This window comes from Musa acuminata, chromosome BXJ1-4 (genome assembly GCF_036884655.1).
Source record: "Musa acuminata AAA Group cultivar baxijiao chromosome BXJ1-4, Cavendish_Baxijiao_AAA, whole genome shotgun sequence".
NCBI lineage: Eukaryota > Viridiplantae > Streptophyta > Magnoliopsida > Zingiberales > Musaceae > Musa > Musa acuminata.
In genome coordinates this window covers 432,499-457,778 of record NC_088330.1, presented here as the reverse complement: position 1 = coordinate 457,778, position 25,280 = coordinate 432,499, and the positions used below count along the sequence as shown (strand labels likewise).

The window sequence follows — 25,280 nt, the reverse complement described above, 5'->3', positions numbered from 1 at the left end:
TAAAATTGTGTATATCATTATTCAAAAGTGTTGATGGGCTTATTATGGCATCTCTCCTACAATCGCAGTCAATCATCTCGTCAAAATCGATGTGGCACTCCGGAGCTGACATAGTGTGCATTCATCAACGTGATACCTTGATCCATACGAGATAATCGACTATGCCTACGTCGCTCGAGGTTGTATGAGACGATGCCACATAGAACGGAGTTGCTCGGGAAAGCATGAATTGACACCACACGACATAGAGCCATGCAAGTCAATCAGTATTATGCGGAGTGTACGACTATGCGGAGTGTACGGGCCAGTTGCCTAGGGCATTAGCGACCATTAACAGACTGTGTACAGTCAGCCAACTGGCCAACGTCAGGGGGGTCATATCTCGGACACTTAATTCTATCCCATCATCACCGTAGTAACTTAAACTTTGGAGGGGTCGAGTTGAGATTCCCCCTCTCGACTTCGGACTGTGTGTAGGAGCCCAACGATGAAGGAAAAGCAACCCCCAGCTCTACCTCGGATCGGCTCAATAGATGACATCCTGACCTGACCTAATGTCGGCTCTCGCCAACCAAAAAGCCACGTTGACGACCTTACACACTCGGATTAGATTGAGCCGTGTTGACAACTCGACGACGATGTCACAAGAGCATCCACCATCGAATAACTCCAGTGAACAACTTGGTGAGGAGGCACCTGCCACCATCTCCACCTTCGGCCTCGGAGGGCAACTCTCCACTCTCCTACGTATGGATGAAAGTGTCTCAACTCAGACTCCAGGGTGTTATTGGCATTTGTTCAATGACCCCGAGCTCTCACATCCGAGCTGGCATGGGGTAGCTAGTCATGTCCATCGAGACATTCCTTAACCTCACCCACCATATGCAATGACTAGCTCAGCGGACTATCGCACCCCTCGTACCCCAGCTAGTTCAGTAGACAACTCTCTCGCTATGGTCATTGTCCGTGATCCAATCTATGCTCATCCCTACACCTCACGATGCCACCCTAGTCGACCAGCCACCTTTAGCTCTAGATGCCCATCTCTCAACTGAGGAGCAATCGGGAGATCCGAGGCCAATGGCAAAGTACAGTGCCCACGCGCCCAAACATGCTATCTCAACCTTCCCTAAAGCTGACATCCTATTATCCAACTTGGTAGATGACTCGTTCTGGGCGGGTTGTGGTTGGTGAATTAGTGCAGTGTCATGAGGTTTCGTTGGTAATGATGTAAGAACAGTCAGTTGCCCGCCAACTTATTATGTGTGGGTTATATGTAGAGGAATAGTGATGATACTCGAATTGTCTCAAATAAAATAATTTTCTATTACATTTTATATTAAATATAGTTAAAATATTTAAGTTTTAGTTATAAAACTTGGACTAGAAAAATAAGGTTTACCAATTAGAGCATTTGAATCCTAAAAAGATAAAATATCTTGAATTACCTATTCATTATCCTTTTTTTTACGATAATGAAAGAGAAGAAAATTCTATTATACACTATTATTATTTTGAACTTTATTTTTATAGTATTATCTATGTATATTTTATTTTTTTTAACATAATATATAATTATGGGTCCAACAAATGATCCAATAACACAAGATTTGACCGGACAGCGACTATGACCTGAATTCGATTTAAGCTGTTTGAACCGCTTCCGGTCCGGGCCGTTTACCTCGCCGGTTCGAACGTCGTAATACCTAAGCCGTCACACATGCGGACCCAAGGGGCTTTCTTCACAGGTGAACCAGAACCCGAAGCGGCGTCCCAGAGGAGCCCGGGAGATGGCGGCAGCAGTGGAGTCGAAGGTTTCGGGCGACGAAGGCCGCAACAAAGCTATCGCCTGTGCTGTATTCAAGCGCCTCTCGCTCGATCCGGTAAGCCTTCTCTTTGCAACCCATTAAAGTATCATCTTTAGGGTTTATGTCCCTTCATTCGTTCTTCTTTAAATGAAAGAATTCTTTCCTCTGGTACGAATCCTTGTTGTTCTGGAAGTTCTAAGCGTCGCAATTTTCGTGTAATGGCATTCTTTTTGGTTCTTTCTTGAATAAACGATGCATATATCCGGGCTTCTAGGTGGGGGTATACCTTGCGTTTGTTACTGTGTGCCTTATCTTCTTCTCGTCCCATACCACGAAAACTTGGTTCCTAAGTGATTTTAACTTTTTCCCAATTATCGAACTACTGCACCTTTGCCCTCATGTCACTAACTATACGAGAATTCTTCAATTATTTTATAATCCAGTTAAATGTGTAGGAGTGGCACACACATTTTCATTTATGCTTAGATTTAGTGGCAAGTTTAGGCTGTTATCAAATCTGCAATTCATATCATCCTGTGATGATATTCTTTATTTTTAATTCTGATTTCCTATTGGATTGTTTACCTAAAAACAACACCGAGTTATGCTCTCAAGCATCTATTTTGTTCATCTTTTGGTTCTGATGCCAGAAAAGAGAATAAGAAAGAAGAAAATGTTCTTCTCATGTGTGTTTTTCTGTTTATATTTGTATATTTTGGCAACTTGGAGTGTTAGACTTTACCATTTGCTGGGAACATTGTAGCACCGAACTTTGCATGAAACTTTTGGTGTGTCTTGTAAATTCTTGAAACTTTGGTAGCAATTACAGTTTACTCTTAAACCATTTCGGTCCACGGTGACTGTTTTGCCAAACTATGCTTCCCCACTTCTTAATTTTATTAACATCCAGTGCATGGTTAAAGCTACATACATGTATGAAGCGTTTCTTTACTTGTTTGGAAAACTTGAGTTTTTGGATATTTTCCATCTCTTGGTGCCTCTTTGAAGCAGTTTCCATCACATCACGAGTCTTTACAGTTGTCTATTATTTCATTCATGGTAGAAGTTTGGAGAATCAGCACAAGCAATTTTGCTACATACTCAGTAATGTGTTCCAGGCTTTTGACCCTTTCTGTCAAAAGTCTCACATCTGTTAATCTGTAACACCAATATTAATATACTGTTGGTTTTCAGCCATGATGATAATTAAAGGCACTATGGTGGCAATCGATTACAGATGTCTAAAATTTTCTTTATCAATTGAAGTTGTCTCAGTGCTCGTGTTCTGTATAAAGATATTGTGCTACATGCTTTGATATTATCTGAAAGAGTTTTTTTTGATATGTCTGTGAAAATTTTTGTATTTTATGCGAGTGGTGTTACATCTCATGCATATCTAGACTAAAGCTAAAAGTGGGAGGTGTATACCAGTAGCTGTTTTTTTCGTGGAGAACATACATTCTTTGTGACAGATTTATCTCATTAGTTAATTTAAAACTCATCATATGTACGCTAGTCTCTGACTCTCTGTCATCTGCTGAGAAGTGATTTTATGGTAGACATGGAGATTTGACAAATGGCAACTGATCTAATTTGGTTTTACAGAATAAGTTATCAAGTGAAAGCATTGGAGGGTCTGATATTGCGAGTCTGTTTTCAAACATATTGCAGTTATCAGAGAGTAAAGATTCTCTATCAAATGAAGATCAGGTAAGGATAGGTTTTCTGCAATTGTTTTATAGAAGTATGTGTTTTTCATCTGTACGATTCTTATCATAACATTTCAAATGTCTGGTCTTAGATAATGAAGTGGGTAGCATTTGCAAGTAGCTTTCCCAGCGAAGCAGATGCATGCCTTGCATCACTTGATTGCCTGAATGAGGATTTGAAACAGAAGGCTATTCTATTGGGCAATGGACTTGAACCATCAGTAGCTGACATTGTTGTGTTTTCAGCAGTCCATTCTTTTGTGGTACACATTATGTTGAATTTTTTAAAATTTGTCTACTAATTTGTTGAAGTATACATCATGTCAATGATATCCTTTCATCCAGTCATTGTTTTACTTGTTAAATGAAGCATTGTGATATATTTTTGACAAACTGAATATTGCTAATAGCCATGACTGGGCAGTGGCAGCCTAAGTTGGAATATTAGGATTTTAAGTAGCAACTCTAGTTTGATACTTTAGTTATGTACTTTTGACCAGTGTCTGTCATACCGAATCGTACCGCCCGATACGGGCGGTATGTACTGGTCCGACAGGCCAGCGGTACACGGACCGCCCTGTACCGGTTCACACTGTAGCAGTGCTACAGTGCTCGATACACCTGGGTGTACCGCTCGGTACACCGTACCGTACCGGTACCGAACCCAGGTCGAAATACCAGTACGGTACGGTATTGCGAACCTTGCTTTTGACAATGTTTGTGACAGTTGCTTGATTGCTTCTATACGACCATAAACAAATGTGCACTTATTCCTAGGTTGATGCATGTACTTGTGAATGTAAGCTATGGTGCTTCATATATTTCTTTGTTAATAGCAGTTAGATACAAATGCATGCTATTGAAAACTAAATAATGAGGGAAATTAATTAACCAAATTTGTAAGAGAATTTATGGTCAATTTCTATAGGAGCCTTCTGGAACTGCTTAATATATTTTGAAAACAATAAAAAATAATTCTATTTACTGTTGACTTCTGAAAGTATGCTGCAAGTAAACATACTTCCTGATCACAATATGTTACACTGGAAGAAATTACAGAGGGAAAGTGCGTGGCAAGGAGAGTGTCCCATGGGCAGATGGAAAAGGAGTGATTAAATCGCCGGTGAGTGAATACAAGGATACGAAGTCAAAGATATGACTTCTTTTATCTAGATAGGATGAAGCACAGAATGTTGTATGGGTACTATCTAGTGTCTAGTATGTATTACTTTGATTGATGGTTAAATTACAGATTAGTGTTTTTCTCTGGGAGATAAAACAGGTTGTTTTTGTCTTATCAACCGAAATTCTTGGGTTTTGGTTCTATACTTTTTGATACATGCCAAATTTGATCAGGATACAGATAATAGGTCACTCTCTTAATGTTTTTGAGCTTATGAACATGACAACCCAAAGCCCTTTCTGAGCCCCTTCTCATTTTTCCATACCATCATCTGGCAGCCCGTAGCCCAATTCAATGCATACACCTTGTATATGCAGTTTTTGGGCAGCATAATTTGGATAGAAACAAAGATATTCAAACTATCATCTTTATTGGCTTACAACAAAATCAATAACAACAAGCCATAATGTCCATGGATTTTTTCTTGTAATTGAGTTCTATGTAACATAATATCTCTTAAGTCATAGCATTCCTTAATAATAATAAATGTTATCAAACCGACTTTCACTTTCATATGGAGCCCTTTTTTCCTAAGTATGTTTGAGATCTGATTACTTGATTAAGCTTGAGATTTGTTGGCTATATTTAGGTTCTTAAAGGCTATGCGATTAAAGTTTCTGCTGTATCATTTAATTTATCACAAACTATGTTATTGTCAACCATGCATTATTTTAATGCTTCTGTGGTTACTTTATGCCAGAGTCATCTTGTTGGCATGGCCGTGCAAAAGTTCCCAAATGTAGTGAGGTGGATGGACTATATCCAGGTAGTTAACAGTTCTTGTTATAATTAGAACTTTTCATGATTTCCATGGGTTTTCAACATTATAAACTGATATGTCCTCTTGAGGACGTACTGAAATAAATGATTACTAGATAACTAAATACCAAGCATTTGATCATTTGTGTGGAGATGAATGCTTCGTTTTTGGGAAGAGAAGAGTTATTTTTGTGTTTCATTTATCAAATGTAATCCCTACAGAAAATATGGTAATAAAATGTTTGCAATGGCCACTGGACGCTTACCATCTAGGGTGCACTATTCCATGTAGAATTATAACATATTATAACCACATAAAACAAAACTTTGTATGTACTATGTTCTGAAATATTGTTCATGTGACCTTATTTGTGTCTGTATTCAACATGGTTTTTAAATGCTTGTATAGGTTGTGCTGTATCATATGTTATAGTTGGTTTTGCAGAACATGTGGTTCCATATGTTCTCACATTTATGCAAGTGGTTGCATTAAACTTAGTTGGGTGGTTGGTTGTGCAGCTGTAAGTGATTCCATATCTTGATATTAACCATGGGTTTAATTGCTTCTTATATCGCATGGCACATAAGTGCACTATAGAGTTCCACGATTACCCATATTTGTGGCCGTGCCCACTTAAGTGATTTCCACGACCTTAAAATAAACTTTTTATGTGATGCATATTCCTTAATAATGTACCACATTGAAATTTTAGATTCTCTCCTATTAAAATTTAATTATTTAGGAGAAAAGTGGAAATTAGAAGGGGTGGATAAGAGAAAGAGAAGAGAAGATGTTCATATTTTTGAAATAGTTTCTAGAATAGCCAAATTTATATAAAATATGTTAGATGGCCTTTTAATTAGGTTGATCTACATATATATACTCAGACACAAGTAATCCTAGGTAAACCATGACATGAGAGAACAATTTTATTAGGATTACTTGAGTGTCATGTTGAACCGTAACCAATAATTATGTTCTTAAGATTTATTAATGCATGGATTTCAGTTTTCTTGAGTTAGAAGCACAGCTTCACCTCGTGGAAAGCACTGCTTGTAGTCATTCGTGATAAACTAAGACTTACTTTTAGTTGATTCTTTTGGATGCTGGCTCAATCACTCTTTTATTTGCTAAAGAGTAATAAAACTATCTTTACTGCCAAGTTAGTTGTCAACTATGCTGTTATGCTGATTTTAATGGCAATTCTCTCATTGATTTTAATGGCAATTCTCTCACTATTGGATTCAGAACAAGGAAGACTTTGGAGGAGTATTTGAAAAAATTGTGGTCAGCAAGCCTGATTTTCAACCTCTTGTGAGTAAACTTTGAATTTAATGATAGTCTTCTCAGTGCTGCTTGCTGTCTATGTCTTAGATTCTTCTTGGTAGCTAAGTAACAATATATTCTCTCTTTATTTATATAATATCCCAAGTTATCTTTTGCTTTTGTAGTGTTATTCCTCTATTTTTATTGCATGTTGATTCTCTTGGATAATCTTTCTGATTAAGGCACTGATCCTTAGAAGAAACGCAAAGCATGTTTTAATATGAAAATAATATGAGTTTAATTGGTTAATGTGATTTTTCTATTCGTATTGTCATTTTTTGATCTAATCTTTGAATATGGTTTTGGTAATTGTTTTGTTGGGCCTGATGGAAATTATGAAGAAGGTTTCTGGTGATAGCAAAGCTCCTGAGGCTTTGGATAAAGATAGTGTGACAAATGAGAAGAAAAAGAAAGCACTCGAGAAGGAGTCATGTGAGAAGGATGCACAGTGCAGTATAAGTGTCCTCAACATACAAATTGGTGTTATATGTAAGGCATGGAGGCACCCATCGGCTGACAGGTAATTTTGTGCTTTTACATAATTTAGTTCCTCCAGATGAGAACTCGATAAAGTATGATCTTTCCACAGTTTGTTGGTTGAGGAGATTGATTTGGGAGATGGTAGCTTGCGTCAGGTGGTTAGTGGTCTTGCAAAGTTTTACAGCCCAGAAGATCTTGTAGTAAGTTAATCTCACAGACAAGAAAAGTTGAAGATATACACTCCAAATGTCGACTATGATTAAATTGTACTTATACTTTTGAATTATTAATTCAGAATCGTCGGGTGGTACTAATAACAAATGTGAAGCCTGGAAAGCTGCGTGACGTTACGTCATCTGGATTGGTATATTTCATTTCTTTTTATTCCTCTATATTGTTGGTAATTGTGATAATCATTTGAGCTATCCACCTTGTGAAGTTTAACCTGGACTGTTTTGGTTCAGTGTTTCAGCATTCATATTGTTGTTCATACCATTTCTTGTAATCCATTTATTATCTGTTTCTTCCTGTTAACTCATCTCTGAGTGCTTAGCAGCGATACCTAGATGTTAGTTTTCTAGCATTGTGAAAATTTTACTAGAAGCAAAATACTAATTTCAGTCTATAATTGACCCATCGAATTACATATATGTCAGTCTGTTGATAAACATGATGATGTCGATTTAGATCATCAATAACTGCTTCAGTATCTGCCGCTCACATGATCTGCATGATTCTAAGTCCTTCCTTTTCCATCCCAACTCAGGACATCAATTTTTCATTTTGGAAATTTGAGTTCACCCTTCTGCTATCCATGTTAAGCCTATATCTCCAAATACTGTCTCTCCCCTGTTGTTTCATCAAGATCAGCTGAGTGCACCCCCATGAGTTGCTACACAAGGTTTAATAATGATCAATGGACTGCCATTTATATTGCTGACCGGAGTCCTATTGGGCCTGAGATTATTCCATTGACTTCTATATAGAAATAAAGCTATTTTTTCGAGCTATCTAAGGTTGCATAATTCCATTCATCCATCAGATGTTGAGGCATATAATTGCATTTGTTCCCTATTTTAGCATCAACAATGAACTCGTTTGTGGTTTAGTGCTAACATCAGAGTTCTTCAACTGCTGCCTTTGGCTGTGGCTCATGATTCACTATGAGCCTAGTACAGTGCACATTCTGGTGATCATTGCTGTAGTTTGTCGAGGATTTAATTTTCTAAGATTAGAGGACAATCTTTCATATCTCTGGATTTATACTATGATATATCCGACTAATAATCAAAGCTGTAGTCTTTACTAGATATGGGGCTAGAAAAACTTTGTAAAGAATAAAATAAGTTGCTGACATTTATTGTCTTTGATAAGTAGGGCATCCTTGTCCTTTACATGTGGTAAAAGAAGGGTAGGATTGAGGGACAGCAATAAAAGAAAAGAGTGGGGAAGAGGCAGTGTATGGTTATCATCAGTTAGAAAATTGAATAGCAAACTATTATAGAAAAAGTCCACTTTGCTGCTAAAAGTATTCAAGGATGACATGCTTTTTACTTTATTTATTACCAATTAAGTCAGTTGGCATGTTCATTCCAAGGACCTTCAATTAAATGCAGATTCCAACAAATAATCATATCAAATTCTATCCTGCTGACTGAAACCTCAATCACGAAACTATTGCAATTTAGATGTTAGATATGCACTTCTTGATGACAAGAGGTTGAAAATTAAAACTGTACACTGGACAAATTGTTATTATGCATTAAGATGGGAGAAGCGGCAATGGATGTTTATACAATAGGAGTTTGTAGTTGGTGTTGATGTTGTTACCTGTGATTGGTGTTTGTTTTTCTATGAGCATTTTTGACTTAACCTCTTCCCTCATTTGATGCTAGAAAAGGATAAAAGGTCAAGCTTGGAAAGAACCAAAATTTGAAACTAACATTAAAGCATAAGTGAGTTGCACAAAGAAAGCGAACTCCCTCCTGTCTTTAAATTACTGTTCATCTTGTGTTATCCATTCTCAATAAAGAGTCTTAGTCCCTAAAGCCAAGTATTTTAGAGCTTTGGACCTTGTTTGGGTCTCAACCAAATGAGTTTTCACACTTTGTTTTGTGAACCCAAGGCCTAGTTTGGTTTCTCTATTAAAGAAATACCTAAAGCCATATTTAAACCTTAACTCTAAAACACCCTCCTTGTTTTTTTTTATGCCGAAGAAGCTAATCACAGCATGATGGTGACAGGAGCCCCCCCAGTGGAACTCTGGTGGGGAAGCCCTTTGTTTTAAGGGTGAGCATGATCGTGAAGAGGTCCATGGTTGCAGTTGTAAACAGATTGCTTCCTGCACTGGATGGACTGCATCTTGACAATTTTGTTTTGCAACAGAGTAAAATCTAAAAATTTCATTAATAAAAAATGGAAAGAAGTCAATAAAAAAATTAACCTATAAATTAGATACAGTAATAGATTTCTCATGGATTAATTTTTTTCCCTTACAAAGAAACTTTTAGCACCAATTCCTTTGGTGATTGCCGTCAACCATTACCAAAAAAAAAAAGATAACTATTTTGGTGACTCGTCTTGTGTTTTGCTTTTGAAACATTTTGAGGAAAATAGAAAAAGTGAGACTGAATTCACAACCATGAATTAGTCTTGCATTTATCCCTTATAATTTGTTGTTTTAACCTTCCAAAAAATACTGTATTTGTAAGTCACAGTCTTCTGTTCTCTTATAATCAGGTCTTATGTGCTTCTAATCAAGATCATACAGTTGTGGAGCCTTTGATTCCTCCAGAAGGAGCTTCACTTGGAGAGAAGATTTCATTTTCAGGGTACTTTCTTTTTTATAATAAAGCTCTAAGATATTGTTATGCTTCAATTTTGTCAAGGAACAAACACATTTATCCAACAAGGGAACTTATACTAGTTTATCTGTTTTTCGTAGCACATTTTCTCGTTTTAAGTTTTAACAGTCCAGCGTAATTCTGTAAGCTAAAAATTAACTTGGTTTTGGTGTGATCTGATGATTGCTTTCTGAAGACAATGAGTTGCTGACATTGACTAGTGTAATACCCTGTGTTTTTTAAGACCCATTTAATAGCTGCTATGCTTAGTATAACTTTCCCCATTATGCAATTTTTTTTTTTCTGGTGCTATAGATATTATGTCATGTCTTATTATTGTCGTTGGCTTGTTGCTTATACGTTGGTAAAACTGGGTTTTTCTGTGGCATTGCAGATTATTGCCAAACAAATTACTATATCCAAAACTTGATGCGAAATGACAGTATTTTCACTGTATGATAATATCTTTGTGCTTCATATGGGGGGTGTCAATGGGTCTGAGACATTCTCTATGTTAGATCACAAACAATTATTGGCTTTTTATTAATGAATGCAAGTTATGCAAATCACTGTAAGTAGAGATCATATTAAGAAACAACTAGAGGACAATTAGTAATCCTAGGGCTGTGCTGACACTGCCATACTTGAATATCCAAGCAAAACCTGTAATATTTGGATATAAGATTATCAAGAGATACAAAATTACATGAATGAGAACAACAAAAAATTGATAAAAGAGCATGCTAGCTAATACATTAGTTCAGACATCATCAAACCACTGTGACAGACCACTTTGTCTGTGCACAGGAATAAATTATATTCATATGTAAACTGCTGTTCTCCTGTTTGTTCTGAAAATTCTCATTTAAGATTTGACTACTTATTTGAGATGCATCATTCACATGATTCTGATATGTCTCCGTACTAGTATGATGTGCTTGAATAAAATTGCATAGGAGAAAGTTAGTCAATGATCTAGTGTAGAAAATTGCATAGGAAAAAGCGTGCCAATTGCATAGTGAAACATATCTGTGCAAATTGTTTGTGTCAATATATGTCTATATACACTTCTTTGAACAGAAAAGAGGCTTCTTTTTTGGACTTTTCCTCCACTGCCATTCTTCCATGTGCTTTAAGATCAATAGGAAACAAAATAACGCAAGTGCAAGAGCGACAGCCATACAATACATTAAATGCATCCACAGGTGATTAGGCATGGAGCAACCTTTTCTGAAAACTCCTGTATTGTTTGGCCTTTCTCTTATCCATAAATAGAAATTCCACATCAACCCATCTTTTCTTGTTGAAATGTGGATTTCTTTCCATTTTATGTAAGTCTCCTGATAAGGTTTGAGTCTCTCCCTTTGATATAAATCTTAATGGTATAGAAAATTTAAGTGTGTATATTTTATTGTGTCACTCAGCTGCTAGTGTACTTGATATTATCTCTTTTGAAACCTGATTATTTAATTCGTGTCTTGGTGAACTCATTTCTGTTCCTTTGCTGTCTAGGTATGACGGGAAGCCAGAAGATGTGCTAAATCCAAAGAAAAAGCAGTTAGAAAAAATCACACCGGTATGCATCCCTATGCGCCTTGATTCTGTTTATTTATTTTTTAAAAACTCTGATAAGTTGCTATTTCATGTCTTCTATTGTCTGGAACCTATTTTGATTCTTTATGTATATAATTATGTCTATGCTAATGGAATGTTTACTTGCGACAGTAAACATAGAGGTTGTGTAAAAGTCCTAGAGGTCACTATTGTATATGATCTAAAGATAAATTGCTGACCATATTTTTTACAACTATCTAAAACTTCTCATGATTATGACCTAAAGAGATGAAGATTATGCTACAGCCTTTTCTAATATATAACAAAGAAGAAATTATTAGAAGCAAGCTGGAATATAGAGGAGGCTCTAGAGTTTTGATAATGTAACCTTGGTGATGAGTTGTCTAATTACATAAAAAGAAATCTCAAGAATTAGTGTTTCAGAGGACTCTCTCTCTCTCTCTCTCTCTCTCTCTCTCTCTCTTAATTGATTCATTAGATTTCTTTCTGAAAATTATGTTTGGCTATCTACCATGTATTGCAATTTTTATTGTTGGTGATCCAACTAAGTCTCGTTTGTCGCTTGCAACTATTTTGGATGCAGCATCTCTACACCGACGACAAGGGTGTGGCCACATACAAAGGAGTACCATTCATGACATCCGCAGGTCCATGCACCTCTTCCATCATCAAGGCAAGCGTGAAGTGAGCAAGCAATACGTTTGCTGTGCCAATCTTTCAATCATCGGTTTTCCAAGCTTACAGATACTGTGATGTTTTCAGAGGTATTGTTCTGATGGACTTGTGTGCGATTCTGATTTCTTTCAGAAATCATTGCTTTCTGGACGAAATGTTCCTTGTCGGTGGGTGATCTCGGTTGGCTATGCACAGTTTGGTTGAGTTCATAGCTATACACGTTCGATATGAGTTTCGGCTAAAACGTCATTCGTTGGGATTCGAATCCGAAGTGTCTCATGTGGGATTACAAGGAAGACATCAAAACGAACACGTGTGATTCACCTCAAAGGAAGCTTTTCGCACCCTCAGGCAGAGCTTCAGCCTGGGGTCTACATGGGACCCAGCAGCCGGTGTCTCATTGACACCAAAGGCGAAATGCAACCGACTCTCGGCTCCAAGCGTGGGTGCCATGAACGCGTATCGGCGAAATACGTAAACGCAGCCCGTTGGGACCCACCGTTTGCTCCACCGTTGCGCCCTTTCACAGTGCTGGTAAAACTGGAGGTAGGAATTACTCCAGAGCCTAAACTGACGTGTACCGAACGCCCCCTTAAACCTTCGCATGAAGAAGAAGAAAACCCCAATCGCTCTTGGTTGGGTCCCTTCGCCAGCTCCTTTTTCTTCTTTTCTTTGCTTCGCACTCCTCCCTCTTTTCGGACTTCGGACTTTCCAATGGCTACCTCTCTCCTTGGCTTCGTTCCCCTCCGTAATCCGAACCCTAATCTTTATGCCACCCGAGCGGTGGCCTCCTTCTCCTTCCCATTGGGCGCCGTCCCCCGTCGACTGGATTCGTCCAATTCCCCGCTCTCGAGGAGGGGGTTGGGAACTCGTCTCGTGCTCGTGGATCGGAGGCCGACGAAGATTATTCCTCTTGCGGCTTCTGACGATGAACCGGTGAGCCACCTTTGTTGTTTCAAGCGCACCCATTCCGGCCCTATTGTCCATCGATTTATGTTCTTTGGATCGCGTTTTTGTTTGGTTCTTAGTCGGGCAGAGCAATGAGGATTGCGTGGTCTCCCTGTGGCTAATGTTGCAAAAGAATCAAGTTTTTGGTGCCGGTTCTGTCTCGTTTTCCTTTTAGGGGCGAATTAAGTTTTGTCTGTCTGGTGTTTCATGTACCCTTCTTGTGTTCGGTTTTTAGTCGGTTAGTGCAATAAGTCTGTCATTGTCTCCCTGTGGCTAGTATTTCAAAAAGATCGAATTTTTGTTGCTGGTGCTATCTCGTTTTCCTTTTAGGATTGCATTAAGATTTGTTGGTCTGGTAATTACACGTTGACAGAGTGCATTAAGGATTTAAGAGGCAAAAGTATATCGGACCGTGGATTAAATGGATTTAGGAACCACAAAGAGGAGAAAAAGTTATATGTTTAAAATTGTTAAATTTTCTGGCAATTCCTTCATAAAAGACTTGATTTGTAAGATTTTACTGAAAATAAATGAAGTAAGTTTATTCATTTAGAAAAAAATTCCGGTGAGGGGCTGTTATCTCATCATTTGAAATGACACTTCCGATTTGTATAATTTAACTTTGTAGTCATATGTCGCTGAGGTTTCTTATCTGATGCATAGGTTTTAATGTCTGTGATAATTCTAATGTAGAAGCATTTAGACATTAAAGAGGAGGAAAGTGATGCTGAATTAAACGCTCGGGCAGCACAAGACCAATGGAAGGAGGCACTTGAACACTTCAAGACTGAAGCCCTGAAAGTCAAAGCTGTATCAGAAGAAGCATATGGGGTATACTCAAAGAAAGCGATGGAAATACTAATGGATACATCTGAGAAGCTCAAGATTCAAGCTGATAAAGCACAACAGGATTTGAGTATAATAGCCAAAGAGATCTCACAAGAAGGGAACAAGTATCTTGCTGCAGCAGCAAAGAATTCTCCTGATTCAGTTAAGGAAATTTTGGAAACTTATGCATCAGTGGATGAGTTAAAAAACATATCCTCCATCAGAGATTTTTACTTTGGAATTCCCTATGGTATGCATGAAGACATGTCTTCTTATTGGATTTCCATGCAAGTTTATTTTATGGCTTTTCTTCTTGTATTCTGTTGTCATAATTGATTATACCATCATCGACGATTTACATTTTTACATGGCCATCTTTACTAGGATATTTCTTTTTTTTTTCTTTTTGGTGTAGGTTCCTTTCTTGTCATTGGAGGATTCATGTATTTCATGCTGACTGGAAGTATTCCTGCCATTCGTTTTGGTGTTGTTCTTGGCACCGCAATTTTGGCTTTGAGTGTGTCAAGCTTGAGGTCATGGAAGAATGGGAAAACAACCCCACTTCTTTTGATAGGGCAAACTGGTTAGTCTATTCCGTCAAAGTATTATTCCCATTATTTGCTGCCTTATCCTCTTCTTCCCTGTCTCCTCTTCTCCTTCTCCTCTCTGCTACTTGAAATTAATAATCTTGGTCATAAATGTTGATGAGAAAGTGCATCACAAATTCTTCTAATGCGGTGTTGAGTTTTAAACACCGATTTGGCCAAAGGGACCATTGGTTAATATCATTATTGTCCTAGAGCTTCAAGTTCTAGAGACTGAGCTAGAGAATATCTTTGGTACACTTGATTCCTTGAATCTTATGGACTTTTCTTTTTTGCATTAAAATCTTTCTCATAAAACTAGTTACTATTACTGGTGCTTAGTGCTTCGATTGCAACACACAAGGTGTGAATATTTTGCTGTTTGGCTAGGTAGGTTACAAGTTATGACTCCTTGTTTGTTAATCATAAGCAAGTCAATGCCTTGTCATTGGTGCAGAAAAGTAATATGCATCTTAGAAGCTGGATGCAAATGATGGAATTAGGACTCAGGAGGTAGGCTAACCATGGCCTGTTACTTGGGATTAATAGACTTCATCTGAATTGGACCATCTCGTGTAGACATGGAGATTCATAATGCTAAAGACATGTCACATCAATATGCCATCGTGAAGCAATTAAAACATTGTGATGCTAAGATGCTCTTCAATTTGGGTTTCCAAGTTGCAGATCTGTTTATGGATTGTTGCATCAAGGTGTTGCTATCAGATCTTTGGTGGGATCTAGGTCCAAAAGAGTTCCAATAGATGTTGCTCAGATGCTGACGTTTGCATCAGGGAAATATGCTGCTAACAAGATGAATAATCATTCCTGTCACTTGTTTATTGAAATCTCTTTTTGGTCCTTGGTTATCTGCCATGTACTATTCTTTGCAATACTGTTTCTCTGTAATCACATCTGCTTACAGTGATTCTGGTAATGCAGCAATTTCTGCTATTATCTTCTGCAGGCAGTGGCTGTTGTGTTCACAGGTAAAAGTTCCTTTAGTCATGCACAAATGAAAGATGTTCTAACATCATTAACTTTGATTTTATATTCTTCTGATATTGATTCAAAATTTTGGTAGTATTAATGATTTAATTTTTACCATGCAGAGGGGATCATTTCCAAATCTTTTACTGCTCCTTATCAGGTTAGTATGCAAAACTTGTCTATATCATTTGTCATATGTTGTGTTCTTCTAAGATTGGAAAAATTACCTGAGTTAAAAAAGGTTAAAACCGTTGGATGCTTTTAACACTCCAAACTATCTTAAGTGGATCCTTTTTTTTGTATGCTTGCTGCATATCTCTGTTATTGTAAACAAGATAATTTGATCACATGGTCATATTTTGAAACTCATATAGTAATTATCACCTTAGTCACAATGAATCTGTCAACCGATCAAAATGACTTTTATTGTGTTCAGACCTGATCATTTATGGTGTGTGGATTATAACGGACTGTCTATCCTGGTGAATCTTAGATCTGGCAGAAACCAACATCATGAATAGTGGCAGTTGGCCCCTTCAGAACCCACATCATTTGTGGGGAAACTAGTGATCCAAGTGATTTGTGTGTGAATTTTTTGTTAATTTATTGAGGATTTTAGGTTTATCTTGATTAGTTCCATGTCAGGTGTTGATTGAGCTTTCAGTTGGTATGTGAGTCACCACTCACTTTTTCAAAATATTGAGTAACTTTTTTTCTTATCTTGTCTGGAAAGGCTTTTTCTTTCGAGCAAGAAAATTTTTGTAACCTCTTCATAATATTAAGCTACTCAGGCCAATGCCTCTGTTCTTTTATTAGTTAGGTCATGCTGAAGGGACAAATGGACTGGCTTTTATCAATTTTGATACTTGCAGAATTTGCTGTTGTGTCTTCAATATGCTTCTCATAACATTAGTGCTTTTAACCCCTGTCAGATAATCTTTTATTCTATCATAGAATCAGCTTTAGTATCTTACCTCAGGAAATAACCATCTTGTTTTGGTGAATAGCGGCATGATGGCAGGTTTCTATGCTTATAGAATCATAATCGATCATTACAACAAGGGCTCAAATGTGGAACAGAGCTCAGAGAGTTAATGGGCGTGACGGAGGTCAGTTGGATCTTCCCACCTTAGGAACATTTAGTTAGCACAAGGTTTTCACTATAATACTAGTGTGTGATATTCTTTTTGACACATTCATATAATCTATGGCTTTCAAGATCACAATCTAAGATCTTCTAGTTCGCAGAATATGATGAATGGGTTGGTGAAGGCAACTCTGAAGGGAAGTGACTGCTTTCCGCGCTGTCTCTTAACCTTGCCTTAAATCTTTTCAAAGTTTCTGTAACGCCAGGCGAGTAGCTGGATTATGGTGATTTTAGAATTTGCAGACGTATGAAAATGTTCAAATTTTGGCTTCCAGAGGATGTAATTTGTGTTGGCCATTTTTTGTCCTTTACTTGGCATGCAACTAAAGCTCATCTTTGAATTATTGGTTACTACTATCTGTTAAAGCTGTCTTGACTTGGCTTTGTTAGGTATAAACTATTCTGCAGTGGTAGTAGCTACCATCATGTGAAGCATGTCAACTATTATGATTTCAGATTAATTAGGTCATGTCCAAATGAGCTTTCCAATTTGATTTGCCTCTACGGTTATCAGGATAAGGGTAAATATTTCCTGCAATCTAATTTGGCAGTAACCATTGTCACCAATCCAAAATTTACCTTCTTTTTAGCTTTCTCCAAGATTCTGCTGATTGAGTGCTGAAAGAATTTTGATGTTCGGTAGATTGTTTGGCCCCTACTGCCTTATCAGGTTTGTTCATTTTTATACCAATCGTTTCGAGTTTATATATATATGTTTTATCTTTATGTACTAACAATAAAATGTTTTGTTCAAACATGTATTTGTTCTGAGTTTATATTTTGGCGGAGTGGCGATGATAATTTTTTGCATGCGCACGAGATTACGGGATGACTGATCTTTATCAGTAGCAAAGTATTGCAAAGGTATTCTTCGTTGGTAAAACAAGAATATAGGCTAAACCTGTGAAAAAAAAAAAAAGATAAATAATTTTTTTGCACGTGTACGAGATTGCGGCATGACTGATCCTTATCAGCACCCAAGTGTTGCAAAGGTAACTCTTCTTCGCTAAAACAGGAATATAGGGTAAACCTGTAAAAACAAAGTGGACATTTTTATCTGGGAGCCCGTTAAAAAAAAGAAAAAACAAAAGGATCCACCTACACGGCCCGCAGAGCCGCCTTGTTTACTGCCTCATGCGCTATATAAGAAGAATGGAGAGACATCGAGGCCGTCGCGCGCGGCAACGGATAAAACTCCATCGTCGCCCCGCAGCAGAGGAGCGATCATCCATCAATGGCCGCTGCCCTCATCGCTGAGCCCTCTCTTCTCTCCTTCATCCTACCTTCTCCCGGTCCTCGCCGATCCATTTCCCCGCCTGAGAGGAAGCTGCGGGTCCACCGCAAGCCCTCGCTGCTTCCCGTCGCATCTCCCTCCCTCTCTCCCCCTTGCCCCTGCGCCGCAGGAACCCTAGACCTGGAGCCCGATGAAGAAAGCCCTAGCCGTAGCTTGAGTTCCAGACAAGATGGTAAAGAGGGTGGAAGAGACCGCCGGAGGGCGGTCAGGATCGCGTGGGAGAAGCTGGTCCGGTGGTCCCGGTCGTGGCGGTCGAAAGCCAAGAGCGACGTCCTCGAGGGGACCAAGAAGGTATTTAGGGTTTGGATCAATATGTTTGATCTTTAGTCGTGAAAATCAACTAAAGTTTTTTTTATTTTTATTTTTATTTTTATTTTTTTGTTTTTGGATGGCAATTTGATGGGATTAGGTTGTGGTTCTTGGTGGGGGATCTTTTGGGACAGCAATGGCAGCACATGTTGCGAGCAGGAAGGCTGAAATGGAAGTCGCAATGCTCCTTAGGGATGGTGATGTTTGTCGAGCTATCAATGAGACACACTTTAATTGGTAAGAGTTCTTGATAAACCATCCGTGCATTGTGTGAAAATTTCTGAGAATTCTTTGTAACATTACCCTGCATAAATTGATCATTTAAATTGGAACACCATGTTTATTGTTGAGAGAAAGAAGACAGTGCAGCTACACTACCCCTTTTTCATACATGTTGGTGAAGTGATGATTACTAATTTGGAAGAATTTTGATGCTTAGTGCCATGTTTTCTTACCAATGTTTGTACTTGATTTGTTGCTTTTTTAGTTTCTCTTGTCATAACTCATAAGTTCTCTGACATGATCATAACACTATCCTTCATGTTATTCAAGTCACACTTAACTGTTGTAGCAAACTATCAAATGTAGTTCTCATAAAAGAGCAAGGAGAAGCATGAGTGTAAAAGTGAGCAATTAGTGTGAAAAGGCAAAACTTCATCCGTTCACAATATACAGCCTAACCGAAACACAGGGTTTATTCTTCCTGGCTTTAAAATTTTCTTGTAGACAACAATGATTTTTTCCTTAAAATCTTAATTCTAGTGTGTTCTGGAGGTAAAGGTTAAATCTCGAGAATTAATAGTAATGTCTGTTTTATTAATTCATAGGGTAGAATATTAAGGTAATTTGACATGCCTAATAGCTTGATATAGCTTATTTTGAAAATGACTCTAGCCCAAACTACTATATCATGAGCCTATAGGTGTTCTGGCCTTCTTATAACAAAGGAAAATTTGGTTGAAGATCTCTGGGAAGCCATATATTGGGCTGCTTTTAATACCCTGAGAAAAGCTTTTACTTTGGTCAACTGTTGAAAAATTTCATGTATAGTTAGTTTGATTTTGAGAGGGTGAGCCTTTTTGTCACAGTGTGTCCTTCATCTGCTTTGATAGATTTGTTCTGTGTACTGTTGTCTGAAGAGAAGTACTTCTACTCATAATAGTTCTATTTTTTTTTTCCTTTGTCTCTCTTGCTACAGAAAGTATTTTCCAGAACATAAATTGCCAGAAAATATTGTTGCAACTACTCATAATAGTTCTATGTTTTTTTCCTTTGTCTCTCTTGCTACAGCAAGTATTTTCCAGAACATAAATTGCCAGAAAATATTGTTGCAACGACCAGTGCCAAGGATGCTTTATTAGGAGCTGATTATTGCTTTCATGCTGTTCCTGTGCAGGTACCTTGATATCTTTAGGACTAATTTCTGGACTTGTCTCATTATCAGTATTTTCTATGTTGCATGAATAATATATTTGGCCTATGAAAATGGACTTTAAATCAAAGATCTTACTAATTCTGACACTTGTAACCCAGTCCATCTTTTGCAGTTCAGTTCATCCTTTCTTCGAGGCATTTCACAACATGTTGACCCGAACTTGCCATTTATATCTCTTAGCAAAGGGTTGGAACTAAATACTTTAAGGACAATGTCTCAAATCATTCCACGTGCACTAGGAAATCCTCGTCAACCTTTTATAGTGCTATCGGGGCCTTCCTTTGCAGTAGAGTTGATGAGGAAAATGCCAACAGGTATTGCCTGTGAAATAAACATTATGCTTATTCTCTGGTATGATATTTTTTCCTAGTCCATTTGATTGACAATTAAATGCCGTGCTTCTTAGATGATGATATATTATGTTTCAGTAAAACATGAGTCTGCAATCCTGCCATTTCATGTATGCATTGTGCATTTATTTTTCATTCCAGAAGCTAAGAGTCTTCTGATGTCCTTTCTTTTGTGGTGCAGCAATGGTGGTTGCATCAAAAGACGAAAAGTTAGCAAGTGCAGCTCAACAGTTATTAGCCTCTCCAAATCTTAGGATTAGCTCCTCAAGGTGAATAAGCATTCTTAGTTTCCAATATCGTGTAATGACTGTGATGCTTCTCTGAATTGATGCCAGTAGAGTATTTGTACATTTTATGCCTGTTATTTGATTTACCATCTTTGGAAACTTATACAACAAACTTTGAGACAAGCATGAATAAAAAAATCTAATACTTAAAGACAATTCAAATACAGTAAAATAAGTTTTTTTTAAAGCAAAAGAAAGTGATCAGAAACTCCAGTATTTTTCATTTATGCTCTGGTGATATGAAATTCAGTTAAATATTGGTATTCTGTATTATAGAATTCTAATTAATAAAAATGATTAACTTTCTTGATTGAATGTAAAGAATCAATTTACAATTTTGGTATACCATCGTCTTGGTGAATAGTTTCAACCATAACTTCCTCTGAATGAGCAAGACTTTTGGTTTTTGGTTAAAAGGAGAGGTACATGCATCAAGATTGCACTGCTGTTTCTTCATTATAATGTCTGTTTGTATAGTTCTCTTATTCAGTTAGTGTATATGAAAGAAGATTCTATTACTAGGTTCTTCATATAATTCATTGTAGTTTGTTTTGTAAATCTTCAATTTATGACTTGTGATACTTCAGTGATATTACAGGAGTGGAAATTGCAGGTGCACTGAAAAATGTACTTGCCATAGCAGCAGGCATTGTAGAGGGAATGAATCTTGGAAATAATTGTATGTCAGCTCTTGTGGCACAGGGTTGTTCTGAGATCCGATGGTTGGCAACAAAGGTACATATGATACATTAACATGTCTTGTCATTATTTGAACTTGCAGTAATTCTTTTTGTATACTGCAGTAACATTCTCACCTATTCTCTTTGTTCTGATCGCTGCTAGAATTTTATATTTGAAAGGTGACAATTTTTTTGTATTCTTTTGAAGATGGGAGCAAAGCCAACAACACTTACTGGATTATCAGGGACTGGTGACATTATGCTTACATGTTTTGTCAATCTTTCGAGAAATCGAACAGTTGGGTTACGTCTTGGATCAGGAGAGAAGCTTGATGACATATTGAGTACAATGAATCAGGTTTCCATTAGGTCATTCAATTCTTAACAATGATATTGAAGCAAAACCCAGAGAGTATCAACTTGATGAAGCAATTTCTTCTCTAGGTTGCTGAAGGTGTATCTACAGCAGGGGCTGTTATTGCATTGGCCCAGAAGTACAATGTAAAGATGCCAGTTTTAACTGCAGTTGCTCGCATCATTGACAATGAGTTGACTCCAAAGAAGGCTGTTCTTGAGTTGATGAGCTTGCCACAGGTTACAACCGAGACGTTGGTTCTTTGCCTCTCAATGATGTTGATCTAATTTGAACTAGCATCTTTGAAGAAATACGGATATTGCACTGACTCTGACCTTCAAATCATTTATATGATACTTGCACATACATGAGAAGTTGGTACTAGAGTTGAGTTTTGGAAAATGAAATGATTGGAATCTTGGAAAAACAGAAGCAATAGAAGCCTATTATCCAAATTCTCACATGATTTTTGGGAAGTTTGCTGATATAGTCTTCGAGAACACAAGGACGACGTATTAAAATATTTTGCTTTATTAGTGACTTAGTTTGTAGACACATTTCTCAAATTTACAATGCTTTAGTAGGAAAACTTTAGATCTGTTGAGATTTGAAGTTGAAAGTCCTTTTACATTTTAGGTTTGTGAAATGTTGTTTGCAAATGCAACGTATTGAAATTGGTGACTTTATGTTTGGTTAAGCTTTTAGTTAACTGAGAAAGGTCAAGATATTCTTCTCGGCCTTATTGCTGATTTCATTTTGTTAATTCTATTGCAGGTTGAAGAAGTTTGAGAAGCTTGTGAAGTTGAATTCACAGAGAGCTTAAAGAACTGATAAGATAGCCTTGTTGATGGTAAAACTGGACATCTGCAGTTTGTCATGCTCTGTTGGAGATAGAAGCCATCCTTGACCATGTCCAATTAAATCTTTGATGTACATCTTATCATGTTCCAAGAGGGTCATTAATACTATTAGGAATGCGGGACTCTCTACCTGAAGACATTTTTTGTGGGAGAGATTATTTCATTTTGGAATCTTTTGCACCTTAATTTCAGAAAATTGACTGCTTATAACTGATATGTATGTGAATTAAAGGCAAATATTCAGTCTCCGAAGACAAAATTTTGTGTACTCGGCAACAAATGTAAGGTATGTTTTTCTATTGTAATTATACTTTCTTTTGCATATATGACAGGTGGCACATAGGCGGCACATGCAAACCAGGCATTTTACTAGAGGATGGAAGCTTGGTACATGAAGAAACCTACTCGGGTAGCAACAATCCAGTAGGTATGATCTTTGACTTATCTATTTAAAGTTGCATTAGAATTTGAATTTAATCGTAGGAGAGTGAGTCCCCTTTTGTTTTCCTCAGTCATATAATTTAGTTATTTCTAAAAGATAGTATGTAAAATTATATGAATTGGTGCCATCAATTTTCAAGTGGAATAGAACTTTCATGAGTAGTGACCTCAGTGGCAAGGATTCTACTTACTATATATGTCATTCACAATCGAATGAAAGGTCGAGCTCAGTGGTGAGGAAGTCTCTGGTATCTTCTTTTATCTTCAAGCTGTTAGTGAAGTGTAGGAAGTCATCTCAGATCCAACACTCGAGTCAGTGTGGGTGTTCTTGAGTTCAAGCTAGATTAGTTGGAAAGCTTAAGATCAGAATTATCATGTGAGATAACTTTTATAGTGTGTGATGAGAGAGGGATTGGGGAGTATGGTCCCTGCTCTTGTGGTGCAGAGACCATGCTCGGTTGGTATGCTGAGTGTGATGTGGCTCTTCACAGTCAGTTGGTATGCTGTACTTGTGGTGCTAGGAATCAGACCGTATGATGTAGTGGGCCCATTTAGGTCGATGGGCAGGAAGTTTGATACTTCAGATGCGAGGGTCACATCATCAACGAAAGATTCTCCCTCGATGTACGGTTTTGATTTCTAGGCTAATACACAACTCCCACATACAAACAAATATTTTGTTCTTCTTTTCTTCAGAATTAATTCAGGCTGAGATATTGATCCCCTTCCTTTTCCTCCACATGTACACACACAAATCACTGCATGAAGATTAGTTTGCGTGTTCTACAGATGGTACATTTATAATCGTCTGTCTATTATTGCTGCAATGGTTGTCACACATGTAATCCAAGACTGCTTAAGAGGCTTGTTGATGGCATGGATATTTGTTTTCTCTCTCTCTCTCTCTCTCTCTCTCACACACACACAATTGCCTAGACTCAGTAACAGTACCTCGTTTCTGTATTCACATTGTATCCATAAAACAACCTTAAACTAGCATGTCAAAATGGTACCTACAATCCATCATGGACCTCCCAGCAGCATGTCAAGGTCCCAAAAACCTGTCATGGAGAATAGGGGCAGCTCCATCTCCATTTCCTCAATCGGCATCACCGTTCTCAGATCGCAGCTTGGCAAGCCATTGTCATGGCGATCGATGACGGTCGACATCTACGGAGAGAGATGTTGGTACTGAAAGTTAGAGGAGGTGGAGTCACTGCCTACCTTCGAAGGGGGCTCTCTCATCTTTGAAAGTCAAATTTTGATCCATTTTAAATTTGACAAACATAATTCGATGAGTCCAAATCTATGGGTCCAATTTGGGTAGCTTAATTTTGGTTCTACCAATTAAATAGGGTTTGATTAGTCCAAAAGTTTTGATACAAAATTTTAAAAAATATAAATTATAGTATTTCTTTATAGTTTTATCACATGACATATTAATAATCAACGTTGCCTCGTGAGACAAGTTTTTGGTCCATCAACTATTAGATTAGTATAATATGATTAAATTTTGATTATGATTATGACTAATAAAAAAAAGTTAATAGAATTTCATACCTTGATATGAGGGATCCATAATTATTATTCTAGATATTCTATTCTCATCTTTTAGACTCATAATTATTAAAATAAATCAGTTATTAAGAGATTATATGTCTTCTCTTATCTTTTCTTCCTAATTTATTGCTCTTATTGGTTCTGTGAAAGATAAGAAGAGAAGAGAAGATGAATCTACTTATTCTTGTAGATCGATATCGTTGTAGCTTAGTATATTTAATCTATCATTATTTGATTTCAGTTTTTGATATTAAAATTTGTTGTATAATAGTAACATATTACGATTTTTATGCTTACAATTGGTATCAGAGCTATGTTTTTAAACTCAAATACTTTAAATCATAAAAGTATTTTAGATCTATTTTGTATTTATATTTGTTTGTTAGCACACTTCGCCCATGAAAAGCTATTATTCGATTTTGATTTACGATGTTTAAACAATCTATTTGTATTGTTGATCTGTTTTCTATCTATTTTGTCTTATCATCTTCTTGCGAATGATGCGAAGTTCCATATATTTGATTGATGGACTATTGTCGACAGTTTACTGTTGACTATAGTATTGCAGAGGATGATGACCTTCGGTGGCTGTCAACCCAATCACGAACAGTGGTTATGTACATAACGAAAGCACCGTGAGGTGTGACAACCTTGTAGTGGTTGGCCTACCTTAGTCGCAGGTGGCTGTAGCAGTGCTATTGTGTGACAGCTTCAGCAGAGCCGCTACCTACAATGACTACGATGATTGCAATAGTGCTATGGCTACGATGGTTGCCACGATTGTCGTTGCCTACAACGACTAAAGCAATGCTGTTGTGGCGTTTGTTGGCTACGGTCAACGTCAATTGGATGC

The 25,280-nt window shown here is 37.4% G+C and overlaps 3 protein-coding genes across 6 annotated transcripts; all 3 read left to right on the top strand.

Moving 5' to 3' along the window:
• Positions 1-1,721: 1,721 nt before the first annotated feature.
• On the top strand, positions 1,722-12,587 carry LOC103980459 (methionine--tRNA ligase, cytoplasmic). 2 transcript variants are annotated; one of them, XM_009396891.3, is made up of 11 exons: positions 1,722-1,883; positions 3,414-3,518; positions 3,610-3,780; positions 5,401-5,466; positions 6,709-6,774; positions 7,131-7,306; positions 7,376-7,466; positions 7,562-7,630; positions 10,006-10,097; positions 11,622-11,685; positions 12,268-12,587. In XM_009396891.3, the coding sequence occupies exons 1-11, from the start codon at positions 1,791-1,793 to the stop codon at positions 12,370-12,372; spliced, it is 1,098 nt and encodes a 365-aa protein (XP_009395166.2). In that variant the 5' UTR covers positions 1,722-1,790; the 3' UTR covers positions 12,373-12,587. The 2 variants fall into 2 exon arrangements, with proteins under 2 accessions (XP_009395166.2, XP_009395165.2); XM_009396890.3 differs by having other exon boundaries at positions 7,128-7,306.
• Positions 12,588-12,985: 398 nt separating this feature from the next.
• LOC135639972 (protein FATTY ACID EXPORT 3, chloroplastic-like) lies at positions 12,986-17,207 on the top strand. Of its 2 annotated transcripts, none has more exons than XM_065154033.1 (7): positions 12,986-13,295; positions 14,004-14,385; positions 14,551-14,718; positions 15,662-15,708; positions 15,832-15,869; positions 16,717-16,818; positions 16,958-17,207. In XM_065154033.1, the coding sequence occupies exons 1-6, from the start codon at positions 13,074-13,076 to the stop codon at positions 16,802-16,804; spliced, it is 945 nt and encodes a 314-aa protein (XP_065010105.1). In that variant the 5' UTR covers positions 12,986-13,073; the 3' UTR covers positions 16,805-16,818; positions 16,958-17,207. The 2 variants fall into 2 exon arrangements, with proteins under 2 accessions (XP_065010105.1, XP_065010095.1); XM_065154023.1 differs by having other exon boundaries at positions 12,987-13,295; positions 14,001-14,385.
• A 793-nt stretch (positions 17,208-18,000) lies between these two features.
• Positions 18,001-22,640, top strand: LOC135639964 (glycerol-3-phosphate dehydrogenase [NAD(+)], chloroplastic-like). Of its 2 annotated transcripts, none has more exons than XM_065154006.1 (9): positions 18,001-18,441; positions 18,560-18,696; positions 19,750-19,855; positions 20,007-20,208; positions 20,426-20,513; positions 21,119-21,266; positions 21,420-21,569; positions 21,656-21,819; positions 22,341-22,640. In XM_065154006.1, the coding sequence occupies exons 1-9, from the start codon at positions 18,091-18,093 to the stop codon at positions 22,387-22,389; spliced, it is 1,395 nt and encodes a 464-aa protein (XP_065010078.1). In that variant the 5' UTR covers positions 18,001-18,090; the 3' UTR covers positions 22,390-22,640. The 2 variants fall into 2 exon arrangements, with proteins under 2 accessions (XP_065010078.1, XP_065010084.1); XM_065154012.1 differs by having other exon boundaries at positions 18,004-18,441; positions 21,656-21,805.
• Positions 22,641-25,280: the final 2,640 nt, after the last annotated feature.

Bases quoted from the DNA above. Each gene is read 5' to 3' on its own strand.
- LOC103980459 (XM_009396890.3), top strand. From the start codon at position 1,791: ATGGCGGCAGCAGTGGAGTCGAAGGTTTCGGGCGACGAAGGCCGCAAC. The intron at 1,884-3,413 runs GTAAGCCTTCTC...TTGGTTTTACAG, and splicing joins AGCGCCTCTCGCTCGATCCG to AATAAGTTATCAAGTGAAAG. The intron at 3,519-3,609 runs GTAAGGATAGGT...GTCTGGTCTTAG, and splicing joins CTCTATCAAATGAAGATCAG to ATAATGAAGTGGGTAGCATT.
- LOC135639972 (XM_065154023.1), top strand. From the start codon at position 13,074: ATGGCTACCTCTCTCCTTGGCTTCGTTCCCCTCCGTAATCCGAACCCT. The intron at 13,296-14,000 runs GTGAGCCACCTT...ATTCTAATGTAG, and splicing joins CGGCTTCTGACGATGAACCG to AAGCATTTAGACATTAAAGA. The intron at 14,386-14,550 runs GTATGCATGAAG...TTTTTGGTGTAG, and splicing joins TTACTTTGGAATTCCCTATG to GTTCCTTTCTTGTCATTGGA.
- LOC135639964 (XM_065154006.1), top strand. From the start codon at position 18,091: ATGGCCGCTGCCCTCATCGCTGAGCCCTCTCTTCTCTCCTTCATCCTA. The intron at 21,267-21,419 runs GTACATATGATA...ATTCTTTTGAAG, and splicing joins TCCGATGGTTGGCAACAAAG to ATGGGAGCAAAGCCAACAAC. The intron at 21,820-22,340 runs GTTGGTTCTTTG...ATTCTATTGCAG, and splicing joins CCACAGGTTACAACCGAGAC to GTTGAAGAAGTTTGAGAAGC.